The sequence below is a fragment of the Aptenodytes patagonicus genome, chromosome W (assembly GCF_965638725.1).
Source record: "Aptenodytes patagonicus chromosome W, bAptPat1.pri.cur, whole genome shotgun sequence".
Lineage (NCBI taxonomy): Eukaryota > Metazoa > Chordata > Aves > Sphenisciformes > Spheniscidae > Aptenodytes > Aptenodytes patagonicus.
In genome coordinates, this window is record NC_134981.1 from 26,130,087 (window position 1) to 26,142,356 (window position 12,270).

The following is a 12,270-nucleotide window of genomic DNA, read 5'->3' on the forward strand; positions in this document are numbered from 1 at the left end:
CCCGGGCTGTCCCTTCTGTCTCTCGGATGCATGTTGGATGGGGAGGGGAGCCCCACCCCAGAGGGTGGCACAGGCTTGCCCAGGGCTTCTGGGGTCCCCCCTCGGGGACCATGAGCCAGCCTGGCTCAGCCCCAGGTCTTAATGCCCCCAAAGTGACCATTTCAGTTGAAACGGTGTTGTGGTTTAACCCGGCAGGCAGCTAAACACCACACAGCCGTTTGCTCACTCTCCCCCCGCCAGTGGGATGGGGGAGAGAATCGGGAAAAAAAAAAAAGTAAAATTCATGGGTTGAGATAAAGACAGTTTAATAGGACAGAAAAGGAAGGGAAAATAATAATAAAAATAATAATGATGATGATGATGATGATGATGATAAAAGAATATACAAAGCAAGTGATGCACAATGCAATTGCTCACCACCCACCAACTGATGCCCAGCCAGTCCCCAAGCAGCAGCCCCCCCCGGCCAGCTTTCCCCCAGTTTATATACTGAGCATGACGTCACATGGTATGGAATATCCCTTTGGCCAGTTTGGGTCAGCTGTCCTGGCTGTGCCCCCTCCCAGCTTCTTGTGCACCTCCAGCCTTCTCAGTCGGTAGAGCATGGGAAGCTGAAAAGTCCTTGACTAGTGTAAGCACTACTTAGCAACAACTAAAACATCAGTGTGTTATCAACTTTGTTCTCATCCTAAATCCAAAACACAGCACTGTACCAGCTACTAGGAAGGAAATTAACTCTATCCCAGCTGAAACCAGGACAAACAGCTTCAGTCAAATTCCCATTTATTATTTAGGTTCATTGGGTTCGTGCCCTTGAGTCTGTGTTTGTGGTGGTACACAAGAAAGCAAAGAACAGACAAGCTGTGTCTCTATTGCTACAAAGTGGGTTCAGCCATCGGACAAGACAGTGACACGTGCCACCTCCAAAACACCTGCCTTTAACACCCTTTTGCTCTTCAAGCAAGCTAATTCACATAGCAATTAATCAACTATATATGGCACACACGACCCCATAATAAACTGAGAGTGTCTTCATCTGGTTGAACTTCCTCTGCTCTTGCCTGGCTGCAGTGTTACATCAGGGCTATTTTGCTTAATCTTCGCATGTGCATGTGTGTAGTAACTAAGTCCTGATGATTTGTCTCGCAAAGCATCAGTCCACTGCAAGTGCTGGAGTTACTTTTGCTTTTGAAAGGCACTGTCACATAGTACAATCCTAAAGATCACTGCTCTACTTCCTAATTAGCAAAAAAACCCCAACCGCCAGCACAGGCGCCAGCCAGTTCAGGTGCAGCTTCTCTCCTTTGCCAAGGCTGTTGCTTGCTGGGTTGCCTGAAAGCCAGGGCCAAGCTGCTCCTGGGATGGGGCCGGGCAGAAAGTCCCTGCCGTGGGGAGGGAACCTGGCCGTGTGTGGGGCTGTACTATCCCCTGCTCCCGCATCCTTGCATCCCCACACCACAGCTCACTCCATGCCGGGGCTGTTGCACGGCTGCAGCGCTGAGCATCAGGGCTCACTCCGCTCTGCAGCCGGGTCCGGGCTCCCCATGGTGCGCCAGCCCCTGTGCTCAGGAAGACCCAGTGTACCCTGTGCAGGTGTGGGGCTGAGCTGTGGGGCCCGTACCGCTCTGCTGAAGCGTGTCGGCTGGGGGGAAACAGTCACCGCCACTGCCTCCCCGAGCCTGCGTGATGCCCAAGCATCACTGTGGCCAGGGGAGCAGGCAGGAAGGACCCGGGTGGCCCCTGAGCAGGGGTCTGCAAGAGGGAAGGGGGTTGCTCGCGTGGATGGGTCATCCTGGGCAGGGGTGCAGCAAGGCTGAAGCAGAGGCGGTGCGGGGCGTGGGCACTGCGAGGGAAGGCAGAGGGTGAGGGTGAGGTGCTGCCCAGCCTCCCCCACATGCAGTGAGACTGGGAAGGCAGCTTGCAAAGGGGTTTCCCCTGTCTTGCCCCTTTGCTGCCCCACAGCTTAGGGGGTGTCTCTTGAGCTACCGCAGACCAGGGGCTGCCGTGGCAGTGAAGGGATGGAGGCAGGCTCCATCCAGCATGGGGATGTGCCTGCATCCCTCTCCCTTTCCTGCCAAGCCAGGGGTCAACATGACCCACAGAGGCTCAGGCTCCCTGCTTTCCTCCACGCACACCCCATGGGCCCCACGCACCTTGGGACACGGCAGACCCTGGCGTGGGCACACTCACCACAGCGGTGCCAGGTCCAGCGGCCATCGTCATATGAAAGGGGAGCTTGGCCCCACCACCTTCTCGCAGATCCAGAGGTGCAGGTCATCGGGACCAGCGCACTGGGTGGGTTTGATGTTCCCGCGGCTGATTATGGCACAGGACCCGTTCAACTTTGACTGCCACGGCCTGGATGGGGAAATGGCACATCAGGGGGCTGCCACTGCCCTGTTTACCATCCCCTGCCGAGGGCTGCAGGCAGCCGGGGCCACCGACAGGTTCCCTCTTGCACACTCGCTGGGGAGGGGTTGAATGCTGCAGTCAAAGGGGGGATCCCCCAGTCCTCCCCTACTGATTTCACAGGCTGAAGCCTCAGCCGATGCATCCCTGCCCTCCCTCAGGCAGGCTGAGAAACCCCTCTGCCTGAGGTTTGCATTACTTGCGACTCCCTTTAGTCTCCCCCCTGCTTGAATCTCAGTCTCGCAGCTGGGGGATATTTCATCCCTGCAGTGCCCGGTGGTGGGGAGAGCCCGGTCCTCCCCGAGAGCGCGTGGATGGCTGGAGGAGCTGCCCATCCGGCAGCTGCAGCGCTGCCCTGGGCCATGGGGCTGAGAATGGAGGGGCAGGCAGTGAGCAGGTGCTGGGTATCCAGCACCTGGGCCAGACAGGTCTGTTCCTCCCTACTGCTCTCAGACACCGCAAGAGGAAGCGGTGATGAGCCGGGGAGGGGGTGCACATGGCTGGGAGGAGCCCAGGACCCTCTGCGGGTGGGAAGGCTTGATTTCCCCTCAAGGAGGGACCGGGGAGGCATGTGGGTGATAGAGGTTGTGCTCAAACGCTTTGTCTAGACCCCAAATAAAACTTGCAGTTTCTTTTGTCCCCTCTCACTGTCTCCTGTTCGCGCAAGCCCTGCACGTGCCCTCCAAGGCTTGACTGTCCTTTTGCATGGCCTTTGAGCATCTCATTACACTGCTGCACCTGCCTCCCCTCAGCCTCAGCTGCTTTGATGCTCTTTGTTGCCCAATGCTTGTGCCTGGGACCAGGTACCACTGGGATTTCAAACGCTTCCTAAAGCTGTGCTGGAGGAGAGGGGGTTTTGGCAAGAGGCTGTGCCACCAGGTACCTTTCGTAAACGGAACCGTCCACCCAGAACAAGGCATCTGAGACCCCCTTGCCATCCGGGTCCCCTTCCTCCAGCCAGCTGTAGTCGTACCAGGGGAAGCTGGTCTTCTGCAGCCCAATCCAGTATGGGATGTCTGCATTCTTCAGGAATCATAGAATCATTAAGGTTGGAAAAGACCTCTAAGATCATCGAGTCCAACCGTCAACCCAACACCACCATGCCCACTAAACCATGTCCCTAAGCGCCTCATCTACACATCTTTTAAATACGTCCAGGGATGGTGACTCAGCCACTTCCCTGGGCAGCCTGTTCCAATGTTTAACCACTCTTTCAGTAAAGAAATTTTTCCTCATGTCCAATCTAAACCTCCCCTGGTGCAACTTGAGGCCATTTCCTCTCGTCCTATCGCTAGTTACTTGGGAGAAGAGACCAACACCCACCTCGCTACAACCTCCTTCCAGGTAGTTGTAGAGAGCGATGAGGTCTCCCCTCAGCCTCCTTTTCTGCAGGCTAAACAACCCCAGTTCCCTCAGCCGCTCCTCATAAGACTTGTGCTCCAGACCCCTCACCAGCCTCGTTGCCCTTCTCTGGACACGCTCCAGCACCTCAACGTCCTTCTTGTAGTGAGGGGCCCAAAACTGAACACAGTATTTGAGGTGCGGCCTCACCAGTGCCGAGTACAGGGGCACGATCACTTCCCTACTCCTGCTGGCCACACTATTTCTGATACAGGCCAGGATGCCATTGGCCTTCTTGGCCGCCTGGGCACACTGCCGGCTCACGTTCAGCCGGCTGTCAACCAGCACCCCCAGGTCCTTTTCCGACAGGCAGCTTTCCAGCCACTCTTCCCCAAGCCTGTAGCGCTGCATGGGGTTGTTGTGGCCGAAGTGCAGGACCCGGCACTTGGCCTTGTTGAACCTCATACAGTTGGCCTCGGCCCATCGATCCAGCCTGTCCAGATCCCTCTGCAGAGCCTTCCTACCCTCGAGCAGATCAACACTCCCGCCCAACTTGGTGTCGTCTGCAAACTTACGGAGGGTGCACTCAATCCCCTCATCCAGATCATTGATAAAGATATTGAACAAGACCGGCCCCAAAACTGAGCCCTGGGGAACACCGCTCGTGACCGGCCGCCAACTGGATGGAACTCCATTCACCACAACTCTCTGGGCCCGGCCGTCCAGCCAGTTTTTGACCCAGCGCAGAGTACACCTGTCTAAGCCGTGAGCCGCCAGCTTCTCTAGGAGAATGCTGTGGGAGACGGTGTCAAAGGCCTTACTGAAGTCCAGGTAGACCACATCCACAGCCTTTCCCTCATCCACTAGGCGGGTCACCTGGTCATAGAAGGAGATCAGGTTGGTCAAGCAGGACCTGCCTCTCATGAACCCATGCTGGCTGGGCCTGATCCCCTGGTTGTCCCGCACATGCCTTGTGAGCGCCCTCAAGATGAACCGCTCCATAATCTTCCCCGGCACCGAGGTCAGGCTGACAGGCCTGTAGTTCCCCGGATCCTCCTTCCGGCCCTTCTTGTAGATGGGCGTCACATTGGCAAGCCTCCAGTCGTCCGGGACCTCCCCCGTTAACCAGGACTGCTGATAAATGATGGAGAGTGGCTTGGCGAGCACCTCCGCCAGCTCCCTCAGCACTCTCGGGTGGATCCCATCCAGCCCCATAGACTTGTGAGCGTCCAGGTGGCGTAGCAGGTCGTTGACTGCTTCCTCTTGGATTACGGGGGGTTCATCCTGCTCATCATCCCTGTCTTCCAGCTCAGGGGGCCGAGTACCCTGAGGATAACTGGTCTGCCTGTTAAAGACTGAGGCAAAGAAGGCATTGAGTACCTCAGCCTTTTCCTCATCCTCGGTGACAATGTTCCCCCCCGCATCCAATAAAGGATGGAGATTCTCCTTGGCTCTCTTCTTGTCATTAATATATTTGTAAAAACATTTTTTTGTTGTCTCTAACGACAGCGGCCAGATTGCGTTCTAGCTGGGCTTTTGCCTTTCTCATTTCCTCTCTGCACGACCTAACGAGATCCCTGTACTCTTCTTGAGTTGCCTGCCCCTTCTTCCACAAGGGGTAAACTCTCCTTTTTTTCCTGAGTCCCAGCAAGAGCTCCCCATTCAGCCAGGCCGGTCATCTTCCCCGCCCGTTCTTCTTACGGCATATGGGAACAGCCTGCTCCTGCGCCTTTAAGACTTCCTTCTTGAAGAACGTCCAGCCTTCCTGGACCCCTTTGCCCTTCAGGACTGTCTCCCAAGGGACTCTCTCAACCAGTGTCCTGAACAGGCCAAAGTCCACCCTCCGGAAGTCCATGGTTGTGGGTTTTGCTGGCCCCCCTCCTTACTTCACCAAGAAGCGAGAATTCTACCATTTCATGGTCGCTAAGCCCAAGACGGCCTCCGACCACCACATCTCCCACCAGTCATTCTCTGTTTGTAAACAGCAGGTCGAGCGAGGCACCTCCCCTGGTAGGCTCACTTACCAGCTGTGTCAGGAAGTTGTCTTCCACACACTCCAGGAACCTCCTAGCCTGCTTCCTCTCTGCCGTGTTGTATTTCCAGCAGACGTCCGGGAAGTTGAAGTCCCCCACGAGAACAAGGGCTAGCGATTGAGAGACTTCTGCCAGCCGCTTGTAGAACGCTTCATCCGCCCCTTCATCCTGGTTGGGTGGTCTATAACAGACTCCCAGCAGGATATCTGCCTCGTTGGCCTTCCCCCTCATCCTTATCCATAAACACTCAACCGTACCATCATCACAATCGTTGAGCTCTATACAATCGAAACACTCCCTAACTTACAGGGCCACCCCACCGCCTCTCCTTCCTCGCCTGTCCCTTCTGAACAGTTTATAGCCATCCATTGCAGCACTCCAATCGTGAGAGTCACCCCACCATGTTTCTGTGATGGCGACTAAGTCATATCTCTCCCGCTGCACAATGGCTTCCAGCTCCTCCTGTTTGCCGCCCATGCTGCGTGCATTGGTGTATATGCACTTGAGCTGGGCTATCCATTTCACCCCCAGCATCGGCATGCCACCCCTAGGCTCATTTCTAGTGAGCCTGGTTTTATCCCCTTCCCCCTTCAAACCTAGTTTAAAGCCCTCTCAATGAGCCCTGCCAATTCATGAGCAATGATCCTTTTCCCCCTGTGAGACAGCTGATCTCCATCTGTCGCCAGCAGTCCCGGTGCCGTGTAAACCTCCCCGTGATCAAAAAAACCAAAATTCCACCGATGGCACCAGCCCCTGAGCCACGTGTTGATCAGGTGTGTTTTCCTGTTCCTTTCAGTATTCTTCCCTGCCACTGTAGGGATTGAGGAAAACACTACCTGTGCTCCTGACCCTTCAACCAGTCGCCCCAGTGCCCTGAAGTCCCTTTTGATCACTGCAGGACTTCTCTCTGCAACCTCATCACTGCCAGCCTGTATAACCAACAGCGGGTAGTAGTCAGAAGGCCGTACCAGACCAGGGAGCTTCCCAGTAATGTCTCTGACCCGGGCCCCAGGGAGGCAGCAGACTTCCCTGTGGGATGGGTCCGGTCGGCATATTGGGCCCTCTGTTCCCCTCAGAAGGGAATCGCCTATGACAATTACCCTCCTTTTTTTCTTAGCAGAGGCAGTCGTAATGCGTGGGGCTGACTGCCTCACCCTAGGCAACCCCCTGGATGGACCTTCGTCTACATCCTCATTTGCCTGGCCCTCAAGTTCCAGGGCCCCATATCTGTTCTGTAAGGGCAACGGGGAAGGTGAGGGAGGCCGGACGGGGGTTCGCCTGGCACCCCGAGCAGGGACCTGTTTCCATTCCCCCCCATCGCTTAGGTCCCCTCTTTCTACCTGGTGGCAAGAGGGCAGGGGATCCTCTGCTTCTTGTGGAGCCTCCATCTGCTGCCTTTGCCTCAGGAATGGTAGGGTGCCTCAGGAAGGTCTGGGGAAGGAGAAAAAGGGCCTTTTCATGGCTTTTCCGCAGCATCTATGGACTGCGGTATCTGCGGGGGGTGGCCATCTCCCCAAGGAGCCCCTGGGGCCAGAGCTCCATGGGGCAGGACAGCTGAGCAGCCCCGGTGCCCCGCTCCGGCCTGGGCAGCACCCAGGGGTGTCAGAGCCTCTCCACCCCACATCCACCACCAACCATGTGCTCCAGTGATCGGCCTTGCACCCTCTGATGTTTTGGCAGGGTAGGGGCCACCAGAATGGTGCTCACCCACCTGGGGAGCCCAGGGCTGGATGCACCAGCTCCTGCCCTCGGCTCCCCCAGCACCCTACTGGCATGGTCCAGCGACTCCAGGATTTGGTGACCAGGAGCTGAGAATATTTCTTCTCGCACTTGTCTCTGCTGTCCTCCCATGTCTTCTTCTCCGATGAGATGAAGAGGCACTTGCCCCTGTACAGCAGCCAGCCTGAGGGACAGCACTCTTGGGGCAGGGGCACAGCTCAGGTGCTTGCTCAGCCACAGATGCCTGGGGGCCCAGCCTGGACCAGGAACAGCCCCCACATCTCCCCAACAGACATCGCAGGCTCAGCCTCTGCTCCATGCATAGCTTCAGCCTTTGGACCACCCCGTCCCCACCATGTGGCCAAAAAGCCAGTGCCCATGCCTCGGCACTGCATCTGCTGAGGGGTGCTGGGGTCCCCCGGGGCACCCCATCCCTGGTCCACCATCGCCCTACCTATAGCCATGCAGGAGCACAGGATGGCCACAGTGCTCTCGCTGTTGTTGAGCTTCCCCTGTACCTCCTGCATCTCCTTCTCTGTCTTCCCCAGGACACCCATGACGCATGCCAGCTCGGCATCCCGGCTCCCCAGCTCCAGCTGGCTGCTGTTGCCCTCCCGCCACGCTCGCTGTAGCTCCGCTCTGGCCCATGCCAGCTCTAGACGCGTCTGCTCCAGGCTCTGCTCCCACGCACTCACCTCCTGTGAGAGGTAGCCCCACTCGACTACGTGCTCACGGGAGGCGTCCCGCAGGCTGTGGGTGACCTGCCAGTCTGGGGACAGTCTGGGTGAGCTGGGGCATGGGGATGGGACAGCCTGAGCAGAGGGACACGGGACTGACCCTGCTCAGGGGGTAGTGTGGGCATGGCTGGGTCGGGCAGGGCAAGGCAAGGAGGTGTCCATGCTGGATGGAAAAGACACGGCAGGGAAGTGTATGGTCAGGAGCTGGGCAGGACCTGGCAGGGGAGAGCAGGGCAAGGCAGGACAGAGTGTAGGAGCAGACAGAGCAGGGCAGGGACAGGGAGAGTGCAGCAATACAAGGCTGGGCAAGGCCTGGAAGGGAAGGGAAAGGAGCAGAAAGGGAGAACAAGGTGGGGAAGATGGGTGATGGGAGGCAAGGGAGGCACCCATGACATGCGAGGGACACAGGACAGCGTGGGGCAGATGGGGCAGAGGGACCTAGCCCCAAGCAATGTGTGTGGGCATCCCTCTATTCACCCACTTATTCACCCACAGCACCCACCCCAGCCCAGCTGCCTCCCTCTCCCTGTGCTGCCCAGCCACCCTCAGCCCTGACAGTGCCCACCCCCCCAACTCACAGCAAGCCCCCAGGGCCGCAGTGGCCACCAGCAGCAGCAGGCAGGTTGCTAGCAGCCCCACAGGGATGCACCACCACCAGGACCAGCACCCTGCAAGACACAACCAACCACGGGCATCACCTGCTGCCACCTCCAACTGGAAACCAGGAAACCCCTGGCAGCCCCCAGACCTCCTGCCTACAGGCAGCAGAATGGCAGCATGATGGCACAGGTGGCACAGTGTGGGTGCTTCCTCTCTTCAAGGATGGGAGCGGGAGCACCCTGAAGCACCACCCACTACCCACGCCAGGACCTCTCCGGGTCCCCTGGGCTCCAGCCAGGCACTCACCTGGGCTGGGCTCGGCCCTGTCCCCATCCTGCCCCACTGGCGCCGGCTGCACATTCTCGTAGGGGCTCTCTGCCTCGTCCATGCCGAGGGCTGTTGGAGGAAGGCAGGGGAGAGTGGCTGAGTCCATGGAGCTGGGCATGGCGGGGACATCGGGAGCATTCCCGTGGGCTCTCACCTGCCTCCAGCACCTGGCTGGCCGTGCTCCGGCCCCCCATCACCTTGGCAAACCTCAGGTCAGCATAAACCACACTCTGGGCCATGTGGGCAAGCGCTGGGCAAGCCCTAAGCCCTGCTGGCTCCCACCCTGCTGGCTCCCACCCTGCCTTTGGGATGCCTTTCGGGGATGGTCCTGCTCCCTGGTGATTGCACCGTCTCTTGGGGGTGCAAAGAAGTGCGGCCAGCGTCTGCAGAAGCAGAAGTTTGCTCTGAGCTGTAGCAGATGGGACCAGTGAGGCACTGCTGTGGGGACCAGCACCCTCTCATTGGTCCCAGCACCTCCGGTCCATCCCCTCCCATGCCCCGAAAGTACTCACAGTCCCCCTGGGCATGCGGCAGGGCCAGGGCAGCGCAGCCTGAGGTCAGGGCACTGGCAGAGCAAGGATGGACCCAATTTCCTGGGCCAGGGGAGAGCTGAAGGAGAGCAGGGCCAGCCTGGACACAGGAGCACATTGCCCTGGGGCCAGCCCCATGGAGGGCTGAAGGTCTCTGCGGATGCAGATTTCCCCTCCCAGCCTCTGGGAATGGGAATTTCCCCATGATGTAGCTTGTGCCGCTGTCTCTTGTCCTCTCCCTGGTCCCCTCCTAGAAGACCCTGGCTCCAGCATCGCTCCAAACCCCCATCAGAGAGTTGCAGAGAGCAATGACACCCACTTTGCCTTCCCTTTCCCAGACCACAACCCCAGCGCTCACGGCATCTCCTCCTCGGTCCCGACCTCCAGCCCCTCAGCATCTCAGAGGCCTCTACTGAACTACATCTAGAGAAAGGCATGTTTCGGAGAGGGGCACTGAGCTGGGGACCAGCTGGACACAGCTGGACACAGCCAGTTCCTGGGACAGGACTGGAGGTGTGCAGGGGTGCTGGTGGAGCACAGCATTGAAAGACTACTCTTCATCATCTCTACAAGAGCAGAAGTACTTCATGACTGGAGAAAAGCAAAAATCACGGCCAACTTCAAAGAGGGCAAGAAGGAGGTTTGGAAAGCTAAAGGTTGAGCAGCTTCCACCCAATCCCCAGGAAAGAGATGAGACACAACCTGGGCACGTGGTGGTTCAGACCCAGGGAGGACATGGTGGTGGCTGTGGGGAGCCCAGTGGGATTTACCAAGGGCAAGTGGCACCTGCCAGACCTGCCTGCCTGCTGCCATGGGAGCACTGGGCTGGGGACGAGGGGAGAGCAATGGGGGCCATTTATTGTGACCCTTTGAGGTCTGGGACATGGTTTCCCATGGTCTCCTCACTGGCAGAGTGGGGACACGTGGCCAGGAGAAGGGGAGAAGAGCAAGAGCTCAAGCTGCAATGTGGAAACTCCTTTTAGGCATTAGGGCAAACATTTCTGCACAGCAATGATGCTCAAACCCCGGAGCAGAGCACAGAGAGGGGGAACCTCCATCCTGGATGGGGCCAGCCCCAGAGTGACCTGTTCCCACGTCAAAGTCGGCCCCTCTTTCCCCTGTCCCAGGGATTTGGGTCGGTTCTCGGTACGCTGAGCCCTGCAGCTCTGCCACGGCCCAGCCCAGCGCCCCAACCCCGAGCTGCACCGCCCTGCCGCAGTCCCAGGGGACGCTGAGTGGTTTTGGGGCATGAAGAGGGACAGGATGGCAAAGCTGGGGCCAATGGCAGGGCGCCAGTCCCCATGGCTGTGCTTTCCTGCTCCCATTTTCTGCACCTCACAGCAAACTTCTGCAGAATCCAGCTGCACTTCTCCTTTGCAGCCCCGAAAGAGGGGGCAACCGCGGCGGAGCAGGAGCCATCGGGGCAGTCAGGGCAGCCCGGGGCATGGCCTAGAGCGTGGTCTACGCCGACCTGAGGTTTGCCACGGCTCTGCCGCTCACCGCCCCCGCCTGCCCGCAGCTCCCTCCGAGGCCGAGAGCCCCTATGAGAACGTGCCGCTGGGGCCGGTGCCCATGGCAACCAGCCCAGGTGAGAGCCTGGCTGCGGCCGCCACCTATGGGGAGGATGGGTTGGGGGGGGCACTGGGCGGCGGCAGCAGGGATGCAGGGTGATGCCCGTGGCCGCTCATCTCTTGCAGGGCGCTGGCCCCGGCGGCGGCGCATCCCTGCGGGGCTGCTGGCAGCCAGCCTGCTGCTGCTGGTGGCCACCGCGGCCCTGGGGGCTTGCTGTGAGTCAGGGCAGGGGCCGCGGGGCAGCTGGGGAGGGGGGCAGCTGGGGAGGGGGGCACCGGGAGCGGGTTTGGGGCTGGGTGAGGGCCGGGCTGCTCAGGGGCGGTTGGGGCCAGAGGGTGCCCGGGGATGGGGGCCCCAAGGCGGCGCTGCTTCTTGCTTGGCTGCCCTGAGCTGCCCTCCATCTGCCTGCACTGCCTCCCACTGCCTTCCACTGCCTCCCACTGCCTTCCCACTGCCTTCTCATTGCCTCCCACTGCCTTCCCATTGCCTTCTCATTGCCTTCCTATTGCCTTGTGGCACCACGAGCCCTGGATGCTGGTCCTGGCAGGCTGTGGGGTGGAGCACGGCCGGCCCCGAGGCTCCCAGGCACCAGGTGGGCACTGGGCATGGGGCAGGCAGTTGACAGCTTCTCTCCCCCCAGCATTTTGTGCAGGCACCTGGTGCCACATACTGGATTGGAGAGAGATATCAAAATCATAATGATAAACCTGAGGGGCTGGATGAGAAGCTGTATAAAGAGTAAGTTGGTCCATCTTGGCCACCTGCACCTCTCCCACCTTCGCCAGCCATGGGTAGAGGTGCCGGGCACTGCCTGGGCATCTGTCCCGGCCATGGGGCCGATGCTCGGGCATGGGCAGTGCTCTGGCCTTCCTGCCCAGGCTAAGGGGCCCTGGGGCTGCAGCTGCGTGGGGGGCACAGTGGGGCTGGCAGCAGGCTGGGAGCATGGTGACGGCACCTCTCACGTGCTCCTTCCCTTCTAGGAACAATTGGCTCGCCCACTGT

The 12,270-nt window shown here is 59.1% G+C and overlaps 1 protein-coding gene across 1 annotated transcript; it reads right to left on the bottom strand.

Annotated features, from left to right (window-relative positions):
- Positions 1-2,219: 2,219 nt before the first annotated feature.
- On the bottom strand, positions 2,220-9,405 carry LOC143172100 (B-cell differentiation antigen CD72-like). The gene is made up of 7 exons (XM_076361351.1): positions 9,321-9,405; positions 9,146-9,235; positions 8,818-8,907; positions 7,957-8,271; positions 7,552-7,701; positions 3,293-3,443; positions 2,220-2,358 (listed from the first exon to the last, which is right to left on the bottom strand). Exons 1-7 carry the CDS (start codon positions 9,403-9,405, stop codon positions 2,220-2,222), a joined length of 1,020 nt encoding a protein of 339 aa, XP_076217466.1.
- Between the last annotated feature and the right edge of the window lie 2,865 nt (positions 9,406-12,270).